We start from the raw sequence: 23243 nt of genomic DNA, 5'->3' as shown, positions 1-23243 counted from the left end.
ACGAGTGTAACGGGCGGATATTTTCAAAATGGAAGAAATGCAAAAGATTTGGAGTGGAATAAAACACCAACATTCATTTGTTTTATCAAAGGTCGTTTACGGCCGCTGATAAGTTAACCTGGTTGAACATGTGTTGAATAATACTTTTGTATCGATTGGGAAGACATGAGAAGCAAGATGAGTGTTTCAATCGGTAATAAAATCGAGGTGAGTTGTCGACTTAACGTTATACTGTACTACCGTAGCTAGCTAACTTAGCCAAAATTATTTTAGGTCGCTGAAGTTGCAAGAACTAGCTACTCCAACGATGTTTAGTTAGCTAAATAGCAAACTAACATAGCTACTGTAGTTGTCTACAAACGTTACCCACTTTGCACAATTCGTAGTAGGCAATGCAGACGAGTAACGTTACTGTAGCTAACGACGTTAGCTAATGCTAAAACTAGCATTGCCGCAGCAGAGTTGTTGTTGACTCTTGAGACGTGCCCCCACAGGTGGTTGGTGGCACCTTAATTGGGGAGGACAGGCTCGTGGGAATGGCTGGAGCGGAATAGGTGGAACGACCATTCCATTTACTCCGTTCCAGCCACATTATGAGCCAGCCTCCACTGGTGCCCCCCCTCCCCCCGCGACTTACCGCACCTGTTTATTGTTGCCAGGTGACTGGGAAGACAGCGCCTGCTTCATTAGCGGGAAGAGAGCCGGGATAATTCAAGGTTTTGGTTGGCCATATGGCAGAGAAGGGTGCTACGTTTGTCTGATGTTTTGTTTCTGACAGTTGGGTAGCCAGTCTGTAGCTACCCTGACGACCAAATGCCTGGTACAGTTGTTGTAGTGGTGTACTACTCACTGGCTGTCTAGCCACCTACATCATACATGTCAGAGGGAAGATGTTCGACAAAGTTATTCATTATTTCTTTCGAAACCTGACAACTAAATGCAAAGTCAGTGAAGATGAGGAGAGAATCTTATCTACAGCTGGGGAGCTACAGATTGAGGTATCACATCAGTCATCCTGTATATAAAAAAAGAACAGCTGACAGGCACATCTAGGACATATTTTTAGGATGTAGGCCTAGCTATAGGACATATTCTAGCCATATGTGTTGTAATGTAAATATTAGCTTATTGACTTTGGAATTCTGTATTGCATTTTGTGAAAACATTTGTTAATTCTCTTAATCAGGACTTCAAAGTTCTCACCCTCCTTGGTAAGGGCTCCTTTGCATGTGTTTACCGGGCAAAGTCAGTGAACACTGGCTTGGAGGTGGCGATCAAAATGGTAAGAACTATTTTTCTAAGTTGCTATACAGTCTGCATCCCAGTTTTTTTATGGTGTTGCTCCCCAGGTAACCACAAACACAGACATTAATACCATAGAGTAAGAGCTCATCACTACAAAGTGTTTATTGTCAAGTGCAAGCAGACAAATCACAAGTGTAGAAATGTTGACATAGCCTACACAGTGAAGACTCACCCACTTATCATCATCACCCTCTCACTACCAGGTGGTGTGTTTAGCAGAGCCTTGTATTTTCCCTAAGCCCCCCTCCCATAAGTCCTCTGTGGACTGTTGGGAGTCTAGACAGTCTGTTCTGTCTCTGGATAGCTCTCATCGTTTCTTTGTGGAAGATCGATCGCTGTTAGCCACAAGACTAAAGCAGTGTATTTTAACGCTCACATGCACTGTATAATTATCTCTATTATTCCCCTCTCTGTACAGATTGACAAAAAAGCCATGCACAAATCTGGTATGGTCCAGCGTGTGAGTAACGAAGTGGAGATTCAGTGTCGATTGAAGCATCCGTCAATACTAGAGGTAAGCATGGTTGAACCTGTTATGTTGGGCCTGTTATGGCATATGTGATCATTGTAGTGCTGAAATTGGCGCTACTTTAATAAGGACTTATTTACATGACTGCATTTAACCCCAGGGTTCTCCCAATGATTTTTTAACAATATGGTGCTGCTGAGTACAGGTGGGGTGTAGTGCCCCTCTTTACACTCAGACAGTTTGGCTTTTTTGAACACTGCCATTTCCTGCAATCTAGAGCAAAACTGGCTAGAATATTAGCGTTTGGGGCCTTAAATTATAAAACATATTTTTAGGGCGGCAGGTAGCTTAGTGGGTAAGAGCGTTGTGCCAGTAACCGAAAGGTCGCTGGTTCTAATCCCAGAGCCGACTAGGTGAAAAATCTGTCTGTGCCCTTAAGCAAGGCACTTAACCCTAATTGCTCCGGATAAGTCGCTCTGGATAAGAGTGTCTGCTAAATGACTAAAATGTCAATGTAAAAATGTACATAGTGGCGCAGCCAGTCCACAAGGTGGTGCAGTGCCACTCTTTACATTCTTTGGGGAGAACCCTGAACCCTGACATAACATTTTGGCCTGTCATTTTACTCCTTTGCAGCTGTACAACTACTTTGAAGACAGTAATTATGTGTACTTGGTGTTGGAGATGTGCCATAATGGAGAGATGAGTCGATACCTGAAAGATAGGAAGATGCCCTTCTCAGAGGATGAAGGTGAGTCACATTTTTTACCTGAGAGTGAGTCAGTGATACATCTCTTAACATGATATGAAAGCTACGATAACATGTATTGACACTTGTCCTCGTTTCCTTTTAGAACAGTTTTCATTTGTTGTTTTTTCACGTTACAGCAAGGCACTTCATGCATCAAATAGTGAAAGGTATGCTGTACTTGCACACACATGGCATCATGCATCGGGACCTGACCTTGTCCAACCTGCTGCTGTCGGGCAATATGAACCTTAAAATAGCTGACTTTGGCCTGGCCACCCAGCTGAAGCTCCCCAGCGAGAAGCACTTCACCATGTGTGGCACACCCAACTACATCTCCCCAGAGGTGGCCACCCACAGTGCCCACGGCCTGGAGTCTGATGTCTGGTCTCTGGGCTGCATGTTCTATGCCTTCCTGATGGGCCGGCCCCCGTTTGACACAGACACGGTGAAGCACACCCTCAACAAGGTGGTCCTGGGGGAGTATGACATGCCCAGCCACGTGTCCCAGGAGGCCCAGGACCTGATCCGCCAGCTGCTGAGGAAGGACCCTGCGCAACGGCCCAGCCTGTCTGCCGTGCTGGAGCACCCGTTCATGACCCAAAGCCTGCTGGCCAGGACCAAGGAGCTGAGCCTGGGGGAGCCAGGCTCCATGGACAGCGGCATTGCCACCATCTCCACAGCCTGCACCTCATCCACCTCCGGCAGCAACAGCAGCCATCTCCAGAAGAGAGCGAGGCACATGATAGGACCTGCCTTGCCCAACCGCATGATGCCTATCCCCACACTGCCCAGGCCGCCCAGCAGCGCCTGCTTTGAGGGGGTTGAGCAGTGGCAGCAGCAGCACTCAGAGAGAGTAGGCAGGAGCAGAGCTGCTCCGGGTGGGAAGAGTGGACGACCCCACTCTAGGTACCTACGGAGGGCTCACTCCTCAGACCGGTCTAGCTCCTCTGCCACTCCAGCCCAGGGGATGGGGCAGGCAGAGCTGGAGAGGTGCCACTCTGAGGAGATGCTGACTGGGTCGGGGAGACTGGCCTTTCCCATGTCCTCCAGCTACAAGGACACTCCACAACCCTTCGCAGAACATGGAAGGCTCCCATCGCCGCCTGTCAAACAGACAGCCAGGTAAGATGTGACACCAGTGTGATGTAATGAATAGAATGTGATTTATATTAAGATGGCTGTGTCTGTCTGACTAACTGATGCATGTATGTTCTCTATGTCCTCAGCTCAGGATGTTCATATTCCACACAACCACCACGTCCACTAAACCTGCAGTTACAAGAGTCAGAAGGTGTACAGAATTGGTTCAGTAAAGAAGGTATATTACACCTACTCTTTTCTTTGCTGTATCTTAATCTTACATCCCAATGTAAAGATTTAAAAGCTCTAAAATAAAGATTTTCATACATGAGCTTGACAGTGTTTGTTCCCCCTGCCTCCCCAGGCCCGTTTCCGAGGCCCATGGATGTCAGCTCTCACAGCAGCAGTGGCAGTTTCCATAGCAGCAGGGAGCCTCTAGGTGTACACAACTACTGGAGTGACAAACCAGCAGGCAGAGGGACCAGTTCTCACCGCAACCACAACCAGCACCACCCCTCAAACATTGAGTCCTACTGGGAGAATGGGCAACGAGTACATGGGGGAGAGCTGCAGAGTCTGTCCAAACCCAAACCAAGTATAGAAAAGAAGTCTCTGAGAAATGTGCTCCCTCCCCTGTGTGCCTCCAGACTAAAACCCATCAGACAGAAGACTAAAAACGCTGTGGTAAGACAGACAAAGCCCCTAGTTATCCCCATGTGTCTATTCAACTGATCTGCTTTCAATGACAGGGCTATGCCTGCCTGCTCTACAGCTGCGGTTTCTGTCTCCTCCCCAGGTGAGCATTCTGGATACAGGAGAGGTGTGTATGGAGCTGCTCAAGGGTCAGGGCCTCCAGGAGAGGGTCAAAGAGGTCCTTAGGATATCCTGTGATGGTTCGATGGTGGGTTTCAGGAATAACAACACTTCATAACCTTCAGAGAGGATGTATCATGGTCTCTGTCAGTAAAATAATGGCAAAACACTAATTCCAACCTTTGACCATGCTCCTGTAGGTCACTATTTACCAGCCCAATGAGGGGAAGGGGTTTCCTGTGCTAGATCGTCCCCCTGCTCCTCCTGAGGACATCCTGATCTGCAGCTATGAGGACCTACCAGGTACACCTCAATACCAGACAGTGAAGTCTCAGTGACATGATTAAAAACCATAATTTTATAAATATGTTGGAAATCTGATTTCAACTAACCACTGTCCTCTGTTTATCTTTAATAGAGAAGTACTGGAAGAAATACCAGTATGCCTCCAAGTTTGTGCTGCTGGTGAAATCCAAGACTCCAAAAGTCACCCTCTACACAAAGTATGCTAAGTGTATGCTGATGGAGAACTCCCCCAATGCAGACCTGGAGGTGTGCTTCTACGATGGTAAGGACCATTTAGAAAGCATCAGTTATATGAAACATAATGAACTTGAAGGATAAGGTCTATTGTCCTTCTCTGATATTGAAACGTTATTGTTGCACACTGTTAAACTAAATCATCCTGACCTGTTGTTCCCCTCTGTACTGTGACAGGAGCAAAGACCCACAAGACGTCGGAGCTGGTCCGGGTGGTGGAGAAGAGTGGGAAGTCGTACACAGTGAAGGGGGAGGTGGGTCTCAGTGGCCTCAGCCCAGAGAGCAGGCTGTATGTGGAGCTGTCTGACGAGGGCCACAGCATGTGTCTGTCTCTAGAGGTGGCAATCACTGCAGAAGAGCAGCACAGTGCCAAGAGCACTCCCTTCTTCCCCATCACCATTGGCAGGTGAGAGAGAGAGCCATGACTGTCTGTTGTCAGCATTAATGCTGTAAATTGTAATGTTTGGAAGCACTTAAATAAAGTACCATCTTGCACCATGTTGCAGAATGCTGAGAGTTACTATTTCAGTTATATACAGTCGTGGTCAAAAGTTTTGAGAATGACACAAGTATTGGTCTTCACAAAGTTTGCTGCTTCAGTGTTTTCAGATATTTTTGTCAGATGTTACTATGGTATACTGAAGTATAATTACAAGCATTCCATAAGTGTCAAAGGCTTTTATTGGCAATTACATTACGTTTATGTAAAGAGTCAATATTTGCAGTGTTGACCCTTCTTTTTCAAGACCTCTGCAATCCGCCCTGGCATGGTGTCAATTAACTTCTGGGCCACATCCTGACTGATGGCAGCCCATTCTTGCATAATCAATGCTTGGAGTTTGTCAGAATTTGTGGGTTTTTGTTTGTCCACCTGCCTCTTGAGGATCGACCACAAGTTCTCAATGGGATTAAGGTCTGGGGAGTTTCCTGGCCATGGACCCAAAATGTCGATGTTTTGTTCCCCGAGCCACTTAGTTATCACTTTTGCCTTATGGCAAGGTGCTCCATCATGCTGGAAAACGCATTGTTCGTCACCAAACTGAGAAGTTGCTCTCGGAGGATGTGTTGGTACCATTCTTTATTCATGGCTTTGTTCTTAGGCAAAATTGTGAGTGAGCCCACTCCCTTGGCTGAGAAGCAACCCCACACATGAATGGTCTCAGGATGCTTTACTGTTGGCATGACACAGGACTGATGGTAGCGCTCACATTGTCTTCTCCGGACAAGCTTTTTTCCGGATGCCCCAAACAATCGGAAATGGGATTCATCAGAGAAAATGACTTTACCCCAGTCCTCAGCAGTCCAATCCCTGTACCTTTTGCAGAATATCAGTCTGTCCCTGATGTTTTTCCTTCTTGACACCAGGCCATCCTCTAAAAGTCTTCGCCTCACTGTGCGTGCAGATGCACTCACACCTGCCTGCTGCCATTCCTGAGCAAGCTCTGCACTGGTTGTGCCCCGATCCCGCAGCTGAATCAACTTTAGGAGACGGTCCTGGCGCTTGCTGGACTTTCTTGGGCGCCCCGAAGCCTTCTTCACAACAATTGAACCTCTCTCCTTGAAGTTCTTGATGATCCGATAAATGGTTGATTTAGGTGCAATCTTACTAGCAGCAATATCCTTGCCTGTGAAGCCCTTTTTGTGCAAAGCAATGATGACGGCACGTGTTTCCTTGCAGGTAACCATGGTTAACAGAGGAAGAACAATGATTTCAAGCACCACCCTCCTTTTAAAGCTTCCAGTCTGATATTCTAACTCAATCAGCATGACAGAGTGATCTCCAGCCTGGTCCTCGTCAACACTCTCACCTGTGTTAACGAGAGAATCACTGACAAGATGTCAGCTGGTCCTTTTGTGGCAGGGCTGAAATGGAGTGGAAATGTTTTTTTGGGATTAAGTTCATTTTCATGGCAAAGAGGGACTTTGCAATTAATTGCAATTAATCTGATCACTCTTCATAACATTCTGGAGTATATGCAAATTGCCATCATAAAAACTGAGGCAGCAGACTTTGTGAAAATTAATATTTGTGTCATTCTCAAAACTTTTGACCACGACTGAGTGAGCAAAACATTAGGAACACCTGCTCTTTCCACGACAGACTGACCAGGTGAAAGCTATGATCCCTTATTGATGTCACCTGTTAAATCCACTTCAATCAGTGTAGATGAAGGGGAGGAGACAGGTTAAAGAAGGATATTTAAGCCTTGAGACAATTGAGAGATGGATTGTCTATGTGTGCCATTCAGAGGGTGAATGGGCAAGACAAAAGATTGAAGTGCCTTTGAAGGGGTATGGTAGTAGGAGCCAGGCACACCGGTTTGAGTGTGTCAAGAACTGCAATGCTGCTGGGTTTTTCACGCTCAACAGATTCCTGGGTGTATCAAGAATGGTTCACCACCCAAAACGCATCCAGCCAACTTGACACAACTGTGGGAAGCATTGGAGTCAACATGGGCCAGCATCCCTGTGGAACGCTTTCGATGCCTTGTAGAGTCCATGCCCCGACTAACTGAGGCTGTTATTTTGTATACTTTTATTTATATATATATACACATACACACACATACAAAAGTATGTGGACACCCCTTCAAATGAGTGGATTCGGCTATTTCAGCCACACCAGTTGCTGACAGGTGTATAAAATCGAGCACACAGCCATGCAATCTCCATAGACAAACATTGGCAGTGGAATGGCCTTACTTAAGAGCTCAGTGACTTTCAACGTGGCACCGTCATAGGATGCTACCTTTCCAACAAGTTTCTGCCCTGCTAGAGCTGCCCCGGTCAACTGTAAGTGCTGTTATTATGAAGTGGAAACGTCTAGGAGCAACAACGGCTCAGCCGTGAAGTGGTAGGCCACACAAGCTCACAGAACGGGACTGCCAAGTGCTGATGCAGGCAGCGTGTAAAAATCGTCTGTACTCTGTTGCAACACTCACTACCGAGTTTCAAACTGCCTCTGGAAGGAACATCAGCACAAGAACTGTTCGTCGGGAGCTTCATGAAATGGGTTTCCATGGCCGAGCAGCCACACACAAGCCTAAGATCACCATGCGCAATGTCAAGTGTCGGCTGGAGTGGTGTAAAGCTGGTAATGATGGTCTGGGGCTGTTCTTAATAGTTCGGGCTAGGCCTCTTAGTTCCAGTGAAGGGAAATCTTAATGCTACAGCATACAATGACATCTAGTGGAAAGCCTTCCCAGAAGTGCAGGCTGTTATAGCTGCAAAGGGGGGACCAACTCCATATTAATGCCCATGATTTTGGAATGAGATGTTCGACGAGCAGGTGTCCAAATAGTTTTGGTCGTGTGTGTCAGTCAGTCAGTCATACTTTGCCTCCAAACGGTGTGTTGAGATATCCAGTGTCCCAGTCCTTGTGTCACTAATCTTGCTGCTCTGTTTGTCCCTCCCAGGAGACCTGCCAACCCAGACTCCTCCTGCCCCTCGTCCCAGCCTGCCACTGCTGATGTGGCATCACCGCCCCAGCCCCCATGCTTCACTCCCTCTGTGAGTTTCTCCCACGCAACATGTCACATTGTATGATCTAAGCTATTTAGTCCATCCATTTCTATGGAGGAATTGTAAGATATTTCTGGTGTTATTGTTTTTTAAACTTTATTTTATTTATCTTCTCTAATCAGATGATCTATGAAGAGTCTGACATCACCTCGGCCAGTGTGAACAAAAACTGCTCTCCGCTGTTGGTCAAACAGGACCACACGCCCAACGCAGGAAAAGTGCTCAAGTCTGTCTTTGTGCCAAATATTGGTTGGGCCTCACAGCTGACCAGTGGAGAGGTGTGGGTGCAGTTCAACGATGGTTCCCAGCTAGTGGTGCAGGCAGGGGTCTCCTGTATTATCTATACGTCCCCAGAGGGACGGACCACCAGGTACTGAACACTTACACAGCACCTACAGTGGAGAAAAAAAGTATTTAGTCAGCCACCAATTGTGCAAGTTCTCCCACTTAAAAAGATGAGAGAGGCCTGTAATTTTCATCATAGGTACACGTCAACTATGACAGACAAAATGAGAAAAAAAATCCTGAAAATCACATTGTAGGATTTTTAATGAATTTATTTGCAAATTATGGTGGAAAATAAGTATTTGGTCACCTACAAACAAAATTTTGGCCCATTCCTCCATGCAGATCTCCTCTAGAGCAGTGATGTTTTGGGGCTGTCGCTGGGCAACACAGACTTTCAACTCCCTCCAAAGATTTTCTATGGGGTTGAGATCTGGAGACTGGCTAGGCCACTCCAGGACCTTGAAATGCTTCTTACGAAGCCACTCCTTCGTTGCCCGGGCGGTGTGTTTGGGATCATTGTCATGCTGAAAGACCCAGCAACGTTTCATCTTCAATGCCCTTGCTGATGGAAGGAGGTTTTCACTCAAAATCTCACGATACATGGCCCCATTCATTCTTTCCTTTACACGGATCAGTCGTCCTGGTCCCTTTGCAGAAAAACAGCCCCAAAGCATGATGTTTCCACCCCCATGCTTCACAGTAGGTATGCTGTTCTTTGGATGCAACTCAGCATTCTTTGTCCTCCAAACACGACGAGTTGAGTTTTTACCAAAAAGTTCTATTTTGGTTTCATCTGACCATATGACATTCTCCCAATCCTCTTCTGGATCATCCAAATGCACTCTAGCAAACTTCAGACGGGCCTGGACATGTACTGGCTTAAGCAGGGGGACACGTCTAGCACTGCAGGATTTGAGTCCCTGGCGGCGTAGTGTGTTACTGATGGTAGGCTTTGTTACTTTGGTCCCAGCTCTCTGCAGGTCATTCACTAGGTCCCCCCGTGTGGTTCTGGGATTTTTGCTCACCGTTCTTGTGATCATTTTGACCCCACGGGGTGAGATCTTGCGTGGAGCCCCAGATCGAGGGAGATTATCAGTGGTCTTCCGTATGTCTTCCATTTCCTAATAATTGCTCCCAGTTGATTTCTTCAAACCAAGTTGCTTACCTATTGTAGATTCAGTCTTCCCAGCCTGGTGCAGGTCTACAATTTTGTTTCTGGTGTCCTTTGACAGCTCTTTGGTCTTGGCCATAGTGGAGTTTGGAGTGTGACTGTTTGAGGTTGTGGACAGGTGTCTTTTATACTGATAACAAGTTCAAACAGGTGCTATTAATACAGGTAACGAGTGGAGGACAGAGGAGCCTCTTAAAGAATAAGTTACAGGTCTGTGAGAGCCAGAAATCTTTCTTGTTTGTAGGTGACCAAATACTTATTTTCCACCATAATTTGCAAATAAATTCATTAAAAATCCTACAATGTGATTTTCAGGATTTTTTTTCTCATTTTGTCTGTCATAGTTGACGTGTACCTATGATGAAAATTACAGGCCTCTCTCATCTTTTTAAGTGGGAGAACTTGCACAATTGGTGGCAGACTAAATACTTTTTTCCCCCACTGTATATAACAAATACAATAACTGACACATGGCTTCACCACTGTTTCATAGTGCTATGTCAATGTCCATATTTTGTTAATTTTCTGATGTAAAATATGGTTTTGTGTTTTTCTGTATTTGAGGAATAGTAGTTGTCGAACTCTTTTTGCTGACATGTTCCTGCTTGTGTTGTTCCAGGTACAAGGAGAATGAGAAGTTGCCAGAGCTTGTGAAGGAGAAGCTGCACTGTCTCTCCACCATCCTGGGCCTGTTGGCCAGTCCAGCAGTACGCCGCTGAATCAAACCTCAGCAGCATCGCCCCTTGCTGTTACATTGACACGTCCCAGTGCACCAATGATGTTGCAGGGAGGAGACACTTTCATAGGCTTTATACTGTGACATACATGCCTCTCAAGTGTGCTTGTAAATATGTTTCTTTTCTATGTACAGATGACAAATTATGAATATATATTTTATAAAATACCCATGTTGTACAGCATCTTGTGTTGAAATAGTTTGTATGTGCGTGTGAACTTGTCTTTTGTAATTTTCTACATTGTCAGTTGTCGAACCATAATCTCCATGAAATGTCAGATGCATAAAAGCTGAAGCAATAAACATCTGCAGGCTGGGTAGAGTTCAGTCACACTGGTGTTCAGGGGTTTTTTGTTCTTCATCTCACTTTCGCAACAGCATAAATGGGTAAAAGTAAATGTTTACAGCAAAAACGTTAACATTTCAAGGATGAATGGTTGTTTGCATACTTCACTGGTGTATGGTATCAATATACAGGACAGATACATGAGCATGAGACCTATCGTGAGAAACCCAATACACAACTTTTGGGAATTATTTGAACTTTTTCCAAGAATAGTCATCTATGATCTGTTTTTCTGGACTAAAGCACTAGAATAGTAATAGCAATTTTCATCCCACAAGGTTTTTAGAAATCACTCAACTTAGTTTTTATTTTTCAGATTTATTTTTTGCTAAGTTGGTTTAGCCATTTAATAAAAAAGTCACATTGTGGATGAGATTTGTTTCTTTAGAGAACTTTTACAAAACATGTATGCATATGTGTATTATATACTATATACATAACGTTACTATATATAACATTCAGGTGGAAGCGGAGAGCACAATGACTGTCAGGGTTGGAGAAATGATCAAGGTAGTAAGTAGGGTTAATATTTATTTCCCATTTAGAAGCACAATGAAGAACACACTATAGTGATGTAGAGATGTAAGTGTTTCCACAACATACTGGGCATGGCTTGGCAAGACATTCTCTCCTTGGTCACTGTTCACCAACACAGGGATGAGGATGTGTCCTTCAATAGGAAAGGCTTTAGGAGCACTGCTACTCAACTCTTGTCCTGGAGGGCTGCAGGTGGAATGGCTACACTGTTTAGACGGTCAGTCACTGTCACCAGGCTATTGGGGCTAAGTAACCTCTGATTAACGTGTCAATTCAGTGTGCCAGCCTACTTATTCTATATGCTGATGCTTGCTCCTCCAGGATTAAGCAGTTCTTAAAACACCCTATTATTTAACATCGAGTTGGCAGCCCTGCACTCTTTTCCTTGCACTTCAACTGGATGCTAAGGGTGAAGACAGTGGCAGCTGTAAGCTTGGTCTTGCAGTTCTGAAGATCATTTCATTTGCCAACCAATCATTTCACTACTCGTCTGACAAGAATCCCTTATTTGTTCGAATCATCACTCCACTATATAAAAATAATTTCCCTCCCCATAGAATCTCAAAATAAATTGCTCTTAGTAAATGTCAGGACAAAAACATTAACAAAATAAGTTTTAAAAAGTTTCTCTGAACATTGGGAGCAAAATTTGAAAATGTTCTCTTATTTTAACATATTGTGACATCTCAAAATGACACAGCAGCTGATGCTTACAGGGTGTTTGGAGACTGTTACCGGTTATATAAGAGAGCACCGGGCTGACTAGATGGTGTTTTACTGTTTAATAGATGCCAGCAGTCTGCTTAAAATGATGTCTTGTCAATAAGGCTGAAAGTACTGAGAACATAAAGAATCCTTAGTGTTGTCATCAAGACATCATTCACTTAATGGTCACAAAAATTATAATTTCTGTTGATTTAGTTGGCTAAATATATATATTCTATATCATTCAATTAGAAATTAGTGGAGTAAGAGTTCGTTTTCTGAACACAATACCAATTGAACACTGTATTAAAGAGGCCCAGAGGTTGAATTGAGTTTTGAATGAGTAGTAATGGAGGGAGAAGGAATGACAGAGTTCACCATGCCGATTCAATTCCATAAAACAGTCATTTTTCACTAAAGCATTGGAATTCTGGAATACTTTTTGAAAACACACACAAACGGAATGTGATCCTCATCTTTCAGCAATGCTGGAGCAACGCCAATCAAGTTATGAGAGGCAAGGAAATGGACTGGTTTGTAGTCACATAAAACACCTGTATAAACCTCAACCATATCTGACAAACACTCAAAAGGCCTTTATAAACATTATTCCATATTAAACTTGGTCACATGAACAAAGATTTATTTTTCTGCTGACAAATGTTTATATCAGGTGTGATCAAAGGTTTATGCAGGTATTTTCAGCCTTTCGTGCTACATGTACTGTATCTTGATATTAAAATCTACTTTGTTTCTGCTGTTGTGAAGAATATGAAATTCACATGACAAGAGCCTTGCACTACACAGAGCATATTGTCAATTAAATGGCACACAGTAAAGCAACCAGCGTTCAATTTAATCTTATCTAATGTCGACCAAGACCCCAATGAATTGCTTGTTATTTTGGAAATGATAGAGTGGGTTCTTCTGCTTTAAGTCAGTTGATATGCGTGCCATTCGCACAGGCAGCTGCTCCAAACCTGTGGATGAGTGTTATAATACCCAGACAATAATCTTGCCCTACAACACATTTCACTGCACCTATCTGGTATATATGACAATAAAATACATTTTTATCCCTTCTACCCTAACTCCCCTTTTTGACAGAGTGGTAACAAGTCATCACTGGTGACTTTCAATGCAGGAAATGTATGTGTGTCTGGAGCATAGGATGTTAAAATTGCCTTTTTCTTCACTGCTGTAATCAAAAGGCCAGACAAGGCCATTCCCCTAACCATCTCATGTGGACCACTTGATTACAGAGATTTTACAGAGAGAAACTAAAATCAGTAATTAAGCAGAGTCCCCAAAAGTTCACATTACAGTACTGTGAGTCTTATTAAACAAAACAATCCAAAAAAGGCAGAGAAAAAAAATCTACACCCAATCACCATCAATATCTACATAGAAAAAAAGTTGGTTTTTGATTACAGATATTAGAATTAATATCATAATAATGACTATTATTCATTATTGTCACAATCATCTGTTTTTGTTGGAGGTTAATACAGGGTGGGGGCTAAGGTGGAAGAGGAGGGCAGTCATTGGGAGGAAGCCTTGGTGGCTATTGTGGACACACAGTGCTGCTGGAAGTTGGGGGACATGGCTGAGTTACAGCCCAGTCTCTGGCGGGGGCCCTTCAGGTTCCCATCCCCCTCCACGATCCAGGGGCTGCTGCTGGCCTCCTTCCCCAGCATGCTGCAACAGCCTGGGGAGCCCGGGGCTGGGGTTGGGGTGGGGGCTGTGGGTACCGTAGCGCTGGATTCCAGGCCTTTGGGCTGCTCGCTGGCTGGGGGGCTGTCGGGGGCATGAGTCTGGAGCACACTGGTGATGTGGGTCAGGAGGTCGTTGAAGAACTCTGGGACACCCTCATAACCTGGAGACAGAAGAGGGCGAGCCATGAGACATGGCTGACTGATGCTTATATCTCATCTCCAATACAGTGGGAAACTGATGGTAACAGTCCAGGTAAATGAGTGAAAGGACTTCTTTTTTGTATTTTGAGTGCCTAGGTTTTGTCATTGAGGCACTGAGGGTGAATGTTTGTGAGAGTAGTGATTAGCTCACTACCATTCTCCTCACACTCCAACCGTCAAAAGTAGCAAAAGGGTGCAACCCAAGAACAGTGTTCCCATAGTGACAACAGCCCTAGTCAAAAGAAAGGCATGCTAGACTTGCCTCAGAACGTGCTCAATTCTCATTTAACACTGCTGATGCCTCGGCTCTGTCTCTAAGCAAGACCATGTCAATTAGCCCACTAGATTATATCGATCCCTAAAAGCAATCTCTCAAAGATTTGAAATTACTAACTGGTAGAGATTGTAAAACTGAGTCATACGCCTAGACAGGTAGTACAAATGGCCATCCATCTTAGACTAACAGATAAACACACAAACCCACATCTTCTCCTATTCCCTACGGCAGAGGAACAAACCACTCACCAGGGAATGCATTGATATCGATGACGGCGTGTTGGCCCGTAAGGTTGTTGATGATGACGTCAATGCCAAACAAGGACACGCCCAGCTCCTGTCGCAAGGACCTGGACAGCTCTCTGATGACATCATCACTGGGTGGCTGGGAGACCCCCTCCACGTTGTCCCTCTGTGGTAGGAAGAAAACTAAGTCAGAGTATACTGTACTAGGGGCATTCAATAACTCACTGAGGTTTGCCTTAATACATAGATACAGTGGGGAGAACAAGTATTTGATACACTGCCGATTTTGCAGGTTTTCCTACTTACAAAGCATGTAGAGGTCTGTAATTTTTATCATAGGTACACTTCAACTGTGAGAGACGGAATCTAAAACAAAAATCCAGAAAATCACATTGTATGATTTTTAAGTAATTAATTTGCATTTTATTGCATGACATAAGTATTTGATCACCTACCAACCAGTAAGAATTCCGGCTCTCACAGACCTGTTAGTTTTTCTTTAAGAAGCCCTCCTGTTCTCCATTCATTACCTGTATTAACTGCACCTGTTTGAACTCGTTACCTGGATAAAAGACACCTGTCCACACACTCAATCAAACAGACTCCAACATCTCCACAATGGCCAAGACCAGAGAGCTGTGTAAGGACATCAGGGATAAAATTGTAGACCTGCACAAGGCTGGGATGGGCTACAGGACAATAGGCAAGCAGCTTGGTGAGAAGGCAACAACTGTTGGCGCAATTATTAGAAAATGGAAGAAGTTCAAGATGACGGTCAATCACCCTCGGTCTGGGGCTCCATGCAAGATCTCACCTCGTGGGGCATCAATGATCATGAGGAAGGTGAGGGATCAGTCCAGAACTACACGGCAGGACCTGGTCAATGACCTGAAGAGAGCTGGGACCACAGTCTCAAAGAAAACCATTAGTAACACACTACGCTGTCATGGATTAAAATCCTGCAGCGCACGCAAGGTCCCCCTGCTCAAGCCAGCGCATGTCCAGGCCCGTCTGAAGTTTGCCAATGACCATCTGGATGATCCAGAGGAGGAATGGGAGAAGATCATGTGGTCTGATGAGACAAAAATAGAGCTTTTTGGTCTAAACTCCACTCGCCGTGTTTGGAGGAAGAAGAAGGATGAGTACAACCCCAAGAACACCATCCCAACCGTGAAGCGTGGAGGTGGAAACATCATTATTTGGGGATGCTTTTCTGCAAAGGAGACAGGACGACTGCACCGTATTGAGGGGAGGATGGATGGGGCCATGTATCACGAGATCTTGGCCAACAACCTCCTTCCCTCAGTAAGAGCATTGAAGATGGGTCGTCCAGCATGACAACGACCCGAAACACACAGCCAGGGCAACTAAGGAGTGGCTCCGTAAGAAGCATCTCAAGGTCCTGGAGTGGCCTAGCCAGTCTCCAGACCTGAACCCAATAGAAAATCTTTGGAGGGAGCTGAAAGTCCGTATTGCCCAGCGACAGCCCCGAAACCTGAAGGATCTGGAGAAGGTCTGTATGGAGGAGTGGGCCAAAATCCCTGTTGCAGTGTGTGCAAACCTGGTCAAGACCTACAGGAAACTTATGATCTCTGTAATTGCAAACAAAGGTTTCTGTACTAAATATTAAGTTCTGCTTTTCTGATGTATCAAATACTTATGTCATGCAATAAAATGCAAATTCATTACTTAAAAATCATACAATGTGATTTTCTGGATTTTTGTTTTAGATTCCGTCTCTCACAGTTGAAGTGTACCTATGATAAAAATTACAGACCTCTACATGCTTTGTAAGTAGGAAAACCTGCAAAATCGTCAGTGTATCAAATACTTGTTCTCCCCACTGTATATAGTGCATTCGGAAAGTATTCCGACCCCTTCCCCTTTTCCACATTTGGTTACATTACAGCCTTATTCTAAAATTGATTACATTAATTTTTTCTTCATCAATCTACACACAATACCCCATAATGACAAAGCGAAAACTGCTTTTTATAAAGTTTTGCAAATGTACTAAAAATAAAAAACAGAAATATCACATTTACATAAGTATTCAGAGTGGCCAGACGGAAGCCACGCCTCAGTAAAAGGCACATGATAGCCCGCTTGGAGTTGACCAAAAAGGCACCTAAAGGACTATGACCATGAGAAACAAGATTCTCTGGTCTGATGAAACCAAGATTGAACTCTTTGGCCTCAATGCCAAGCGTCACGTCTGGAGGAAACCTGGCACCATCCCTCGGTGAAGCATGGTGGTGGCAGCATCATGCTGTGGGGAAGTTTTTCAGCGGCAGGGACTGGAAGACTAGTCAGGATCGAGGGAAAGATGAACGGAGCAAAGTACAGAGAGATCCTTGATGAAAACCTGCTCCAGAGCGCCCAGGACCTCAGACTGGGGCAAAGGTTAATCTTCCAACAGGACAACGACCCTAAGCACACATCCAAGACAATGCAGGGGTGGATTCGGGACAAGTCTCTGAATGTCCTTGAGTGGCCCAGCCAGAGCCCGGACTTGAACACGATCAAACATCTCTGGAGAGACCTGAAAATAGCTGTGCAGCGACGCTCCCCATCCAACCTGACAGAGCTTGTGAGGATCTGCAGAGAAGAATGGGTGTGCCAAGCTTGTAGCGTCATACCCAAGAAGACTCGAGGCTGTAATCGCTGCCAAAGGTGCTTCAACAAAGTACTGAGTAAAGGGTGTGAATACGTATGTATGTTGCTTTGTCATTATGGGGTGTTGTGTGTAGATTGATGAGGGGAAAAAACGATTTAATCAATTTTAGAATAAGGATGTAACGTAACAAAATGTGGAAAAAGTCAAAGGGACTGAATACTTTCCGAATGCCCTGTAGGTGATATGATAAAAGCATGTTAGTGTATTGAACTTACAGATGTCAGGTCTGAAGAGGACTCTGGCTTTGATACGTTGTGGCTGTTGAAGAAAATTGCTTTTCTGTCTGTAATGGAGAAAATACATACTTTAGTCAGATTACATGATATTGTCATCTTCACCCTCAACTCAACTATTTGTTATGGATGTGCAGCTCTCATCTCTGGCACTAGGAGGTAACAAAGACTAATTTGAGCGATAAATGTCCAGCAAAGTCCACTGGTTGATGGAAACCGGGGCACAAGAGTAGCCATAAACAATGAATGATGAGGTGTACCAGTATGGCATTAAAGTTTTATTAGTCGTACGGGATACGCATGGTTTACATCGTCTAACGAAATGCTTACTTGCAGGTTCCTTCGACAATTCAACAACAATTAGAAATAATAAAAGCTAAGAATATGAACATAAAGTAAATGGCAGTAGAATAGAATAATACATTTTAGCATAAGTATAATACAAGAAGGCACAATTTATAATCCAATATTTACACGTATTGGGCAATATAATAAGAGTCTTTTAGCAGCAGTTGTGATGAGTGTATAGCATGAAAGTATGTGTGTGTCTGTGTGCATGTGTGAGTGCTAAGGTACAAAGAATCAGATCAGGTGGTCAGTCCAGTTCAAGTGTTCAGCAAGGTATCAGACCTCATGCGCCGAAACTGTCTGCCCGACGGTAAGGGACAGAACTGCTCGTGGTTGGGGTGTGTGTGGTCCTTGATGATGCTGCTGGCCTTCCTCAGGCACCGTTTCAAGTAGATATCCTGGATGGGTGGGAGCACGGTCCCAGTGATGTACTGGGCCGTCTTCACCAACCGCTGGAGCAATTCCAGGCCGTGATGCAACCGGTCAGGACGCTCTTGATGGTGCAGCGGTAGTATTTGGAGAGGCCCCGGGCGGCATGTCAAATTTCTTCAGTCTCTTTAGGAAGTAGAGACGCTGTTGCGCCCTCTTGACAAGAGTGGTGGTGTTGTTGGTCCATGACAAGTCCTTGGTGATGTGGATGCCAAGGAACTTAAAAACGTGACTCACGCTACTGCAGTCCCGTGTATGTGGATCAGGGTATGTTCCCTCTACTTCCTGAAGTCAACAATCAACTCCTTTGTTTTGCTGAAGTTGAATTTGTTGTCATGACACCACAATGGCAGTTCACTTACCTCCTCCCTATAGGTTGACTCGTCGTTGTTCGTTATCAGGCCTATAACCTGGGTGTCGTTAGCAAACTTGATGGAGTTTGTGTCATGCAAAGCCACGCAGTCGTGGGTGAACAGGGAGTACAGCAGAGGACTGAGGACACACCCCAGGGGGCCCTTGTGTTAAGAGTCAGTGTGGAGGAGGTGTTGTTGCCAATCCTCACAGCCTGTGGTCTGCCCATCAGGAAGTCCAGGATTCAGTTGCAGAGGGTGGTGTCCAGGCCTAGAGCTTGGTGTTGAGCTTGGAGGGAACAATAGTGTTGAATTCTGAACTGTAGTCAATGAACAGCATTCTCACATAGATGTTCCTCTTGTCCAGATGTGTTACGGCCGTGCAACTAGCAATGGAAATGGCATCTTCCGTGGATCTGTTGGGAGCGGTAGGCATATTGGAGTGGGTCCAGTGTGCTTGGCATGCTGGCCTTGATTTGGGCCATGACCAGCCTCTCGCCGCACTTGATGATCACTGAGGTGAGCGCGACGGGGCGATAGTTATTTGGGCATGTCACCTTGTTCTTCTTGGGCACTGGGACGATGGTGGTCTCCTTTAAGCAGGTGGGGACTACAGCCTGGGACAGGGACATGTTGAAGATGTCAGAGAAGACGCACGCCAGCTGGTCAGCACACACTATTACATTCAAATTTCAGTGCATTAATGGAAACATACTGTTCACTAAAACATTGACAGTTACATTCTAGGCTTGAGTATATTTGCTGCTGTTGGCCTTGCGTGCATGTGTCCTTAAATCACTTTCCCAGAAAGACCAAGCGATTGCATTTTTATGAGTGTTAAAGTAGACATCTTTATTCTATCCAACAAGCATGCAAGAACCATGCTTTCCTCAACTTCTTGCAGGTTGACGTTTATTGTCACGAGTCTTGTCCTGGGGGCAGAACTGAGCTATTATTTTCTTAGGCCAGCTGCAAAGTCAAAATTGGCTTTATTGTAAAAATTCATGAAAACAAAAATGAGCTTTTTGGTCTTAATTTAAGGTTAGGCATTAGGGTTAGCAGTGTGGTAACGATTAGGGTTAGGCATTAGGGTTAGCAGTGTGGTAACAGGGTTAGCAGTGTGGTAACGGTTAGGGTTAGGCATTAGGGTTAGCAGTGTGTTAACAGTTAGGGTTAGCAGTGTGGTAACGGTTAGGGTTAGGCATTAGGGTTAGCAGTGTGGTAACGGTTAGGGTTAGGCATTAGGGTTAGCAGTGTGTTAACGGTTAGGGTTAGGCATTAGGGTTAGCAGTGTGGTAACGATTAGGGTTAGGCATTAGGGTTAGCAGTGTGGTAACAGGGTTAGCAGTGTGGTAACAGTTAGGGTTAGGCATTAGGGTTAGCAGTGTGGTAACGGTTAGGGTTAGGCATTAGGGTTAGCAGTGTGGTAACGGTTAGGGTTAGGCATTAGGGTTAGCAGTGTGGTAACGGTTAGGGTTAGGCATTAGGGTTAGCAGTGTGGTAACGGTTAGGGTTAGGCATTAGGGTTAGCAGTGTGTTAAGGGTTAGGGTTAGGCATTAGGGTTAGCAGTGTGGTAACGGTTAGGGTTAGGCATTAGGGTTAGCAGTGTCGTAACGGTTAGGGTTAGGCATTAGGGTTAGCAGTGTGGTAACGGTTAGGGTTAGGCATTAGGCTTAGCAGTGTGGTAACGGATAGGGTTAGGCATTAGGGTTAGCAGTGTGGTAACAGTTAGGGTTAGGCATTAGGGTTAGCAGTGTGGTTAGGGTTAGGCATTAGGGTTAGCAGTGTGGTAACGTTAGGGTTAGGCATTAGGGTTAGGGTTAGCAGTGTGGTAACGGTTAGTGTTAGGCATTAGGGTTAGCAGTGTGTTAACGGTTAGGGTTAGGCATTAGGGTTAGCAGTGTGGTAACGGTTAGGGTTAGGCATTAGGGTTAGGCATCAGGGTTAGCAGTGTGGTAACGGTTAGGGTTAGGCATTAGGGTTAGCAGTGTGGTAACGGTTAGGGTTAGGCATTAGGGTTAGCAGTGTGGTAACGGTTAGGGTTAGGCATTAGGGTTAGGCATCAGGGTTAGCAGTGTGGTAACGGTTAGGGTTAGGCATTAGGGTTAGCAGTGTGGTAACGGTTAGGGTTAGGCATTAGGGTTAGCAGTGTGGTAACGGTTAGGCATTAGGGTTAGCAGTGTGGTAACGGTTAGGGTTAGGCATTAGGGTTAGCAGTGTGGTAATGGTTAGGGTTAGGCATTAGGGTTAGCAGTGTGGTAATGGTTAGGGTTAGGTATCAGGGTTAGCAGTGTGGTAACGGTTAGGCATTAGGGTTAGCAGTGTGGTAACGGTTAGGCATTAGGGTTAGCAGTGTGGTAACGGTTAGGGTTAGGCATTAGGGTTAGCAGTGTGGTAACGGTTAGGGTTAGGCATTAGGGTTAGCAGTGTGGTAATGGTTAGGCATTAGGGTTAGCAGTGTGGTTAGGGTTAGGGTTAGGCATTAGGGTTAGCAGTGTGGTAACGGTTAGGGTTAGGCATCAGGGTTAGCAGTGTGGTAACAGTTAGGGTTAGGCATTAGGGTTAGCAGTGTGGTAACGGTTAGGGTTAGGCATTAGGGTTAGCAGTGTGGTAAGGGTTAGGGTTAGGCATTAGGGTTAGGCATCAGGGTTAGCAGTGTGGTAACGGTTAGGGTTAGGCATTAGGGTTAGGCATCAGGGTTAGCAGTGTGGTAACGGTTAGGGTTAGGCATTAGGGTTAGCAGTGTGGTAACGGTTAGGGTTAGGCATTGGGCTTAGCAGTGTGGTAACAGTTAGGGTTAGGCATTAGGGTTAGCAGTGTGGTAACGGTTAGGGTTAGGCATTAGGGTTAGCAGTGTGGTAACAGTTAGGGTTAGGCATTAGGGTTAGCAGTGTGGTTAAGGCTAGGATTAAGGTTAGGTTTAAAATCAAATTTGGTGCGAAAAGTGCAAATCAATCCCAGAACAACAGCAAAGGACCTTGTAAAGATGCTGGAGGAAAACAGGTACAAAAGTATCTATATCCACAGTAAAACTAGTCCTATATCGACATAACCTGAAAGGCCGCTCAGCAAGGAAGAAGCCACTGCTCCAAAACCGCCATAAAAAAGCCAGACTACGGTTTGCAACTGCACATGGGGACAAATATCGTATTTTTTGGAGAAATGTCCTCTGGTCTGATGAAACAAAAATAGAACTGTTTGGCCATCGTTATGTTTGGAGGAAAAAGGGGGCAGCTTGCAAGCCGAAGAACACCATCCCAACCGTGAAGCACGGGGGTGGCAGCATCATGCTGTGGGGGTGCTTTGCTGCAGGAGGGACTGGTGCACTTCACAAAATAGATGGCATCATGAGGAAGGAAAATTATGTGGAGACATTGATGCAACATCTCAAGACATCAGTCAGGAAGTTAAAGCTTGGTCGCAAATGGGTCTTCCAAATGGACAATGATCCCAAGCATACTTCCAAAGTTGTGGCAAAATAGCTTAAGGACAACAAAGTCAAGGTATTGGAGTGGCCATCACAAAGCCCTGACCTCAATCCTATAGAAAATGTGTGGGCAGAACTGAAAAAGCATGTGCGAGCAAGGAGGCCTACAAACCTGACTCAGTTACACCAACTCTGTCAAGAGGAATGGGCCAAAATTCATCCAACATATTGTGGGAAGCTTGTGGAAGGCTACCCAAAACGTTTGACCCAAGTTAAACAATTTAAAGGCAATGCTACCAAATACTAATTGAGTATATGTAAACTTCTGACCCACTGGGAATGTGATGAAAGAAATAAAAGCTGAAATAAATCATTCTCTCTGCTATTATTCTGACATTTCACATTCTTAAAATAAAGTGATGATCCTAACTGACCTAAGACAGGGAATTTTTACTAGGATTAAATGTCAGGAATTGTGAAAAACTGAGTTTAAATGTATTTGGCTAAGGTGTATGTAAACTTCCGACTTCAGCTGTATAACAAACTTCCACTTGTACCATATGGCCATACATCACACCATATGGATGGCCTTCATGTATAGCCATGACTAGTCATGTATAGCCATTACTAGTCATGTATAGCCATTACTAGTCATGTATAGCCATTACTAGTCATGTGGCTGAGGGACAAACAGATTAACATGATCTAATCTTTGGTCTGACTCAGCTCGGTGATTTCCTTCAAGCAAAAAGAGCCAGATTGATTTCCAGCCCTACCCAATGTAAAGGGAGTAATCGATTGTTCTATTTTTACAACTTCGCTACAAGTCACCCATTTGTAATCATTAACGCTAAGAGAGGTCATTAAAGAATGAGAGGGTGAGGAAGGATGGAAATAAAGAGGGAATAGGATGACTTTGTATTGCTGAATTCAGCTGTTGTCCAAAACGAGCCCAGGGCCTTGTACTACTAGGGTGTAGTAATATTGGAAGTGCTAGCTTCCAGCCTCATCCCTCAGCTTTTTAATGAAACAGTGGCGGGGAGGACACTTATGGTTTCAACTGCTGATTGCTGCTTT

At 44.7% G+C, this 23243-nt stretch overlaps 2 protein-coding genes across 3 annotated transcripts in view; one reads left to right on the top strand and one right to left on the bottom strand.

Annotated features, from left to right (window-relative positions):
- The first annotated feature begins 10 nt into the window (after positions 1-10).
- On the top strand, positions 11-11007 carry LOC311102402 (serine/threonine-protein kinase PLK4-like). The gene is made up of 14 exons (XM_084143732.1): positions 11-207; positions 1187-1282; positions 1724-1819; positions 2411-2525; positions 2663-3647; positions 3752-3843; positions 3970-4289; positions 4402-4506; positions 4619-4721; positions 4837-4986; positions 5136-5364; positions 8375-8468; positions 8603-8850; positions 10559-11007. The coding sequence occupies exons 1-14, from the start codon at positions 166-168 to the stop codon at positions 10656-10658; spliced, it is 2775 nt and encodes a 924-aa protein (XP_083999858.1). The 5' UTR covers positions 11-165; the 3' UTR covers positions 10659-11007.
- A 312-nt stretch (positions 11008-11319) lies between these two features.
- Positions 11320-23243, bottom strand: part of LOC311102413 (inositol-tetrakisphosphate 1-kinase-like) — a 71060-nt gene continuing 59136 nt past the window's right edge. For both annotated transcript variants that reach the window (XM_084143746.1, XM_084143747.1), the window contains exons 9-11: positions 17594-17661; positions 14705-14867; positions 11320-14139 (exon numbers count right to left, since the gene is read on the bottom strand). In XM_084143746.1, coding sequence (XP_083999872.1) covers positions 13805-14139; positions 14705-14867; positions 17594-17661 — 566 coding nt within the window. In that variant the 3' untranslated portion in view covers positions 11320-13804. The remainder of the gene's footprint in view (positions 14140-14704; positions 14868-17593; positions 17662-23243) is intronic.

Source organism: Coregonus lavaretus, assembly GCF_964263955.1.
Source record: "Coregonus lavaretus genome assembly, chromosome: 27".
Lineage (NCBI taxonomy): Eukaryota > Metazoa > Chordata > Actinopteri > Salmoniformes > Salmonidae > Coregonus > Coregonus lavaretus.
Note: the sequence above shows the minus strand (reverse complement) of the source record. Positions and strands in the feature narration are given on the sequence as shown.

Coding starts and splice junctions, on each gene's coding strand:
- LOC311102402 (XM_084143732.1), top strand. CDS start 166: ATGAGAAGCAAGATGAGTGTTTCAATCGGTAATAAAATCGAG. Junction 2,526..2,662: donor GCCCTTCTCAGAGGATGAAG/GTGAGTCACATT, acceptor TTCACGTTACAG/CAAGGCACTTCATGCATCAA. Junction 4,722..4,836: donor CAGCTATGAGGACCTACCAG/GTACACCTCAAT, acceptor TATCTTTAATAG/AGAAGTACTGGAAGAAATAC.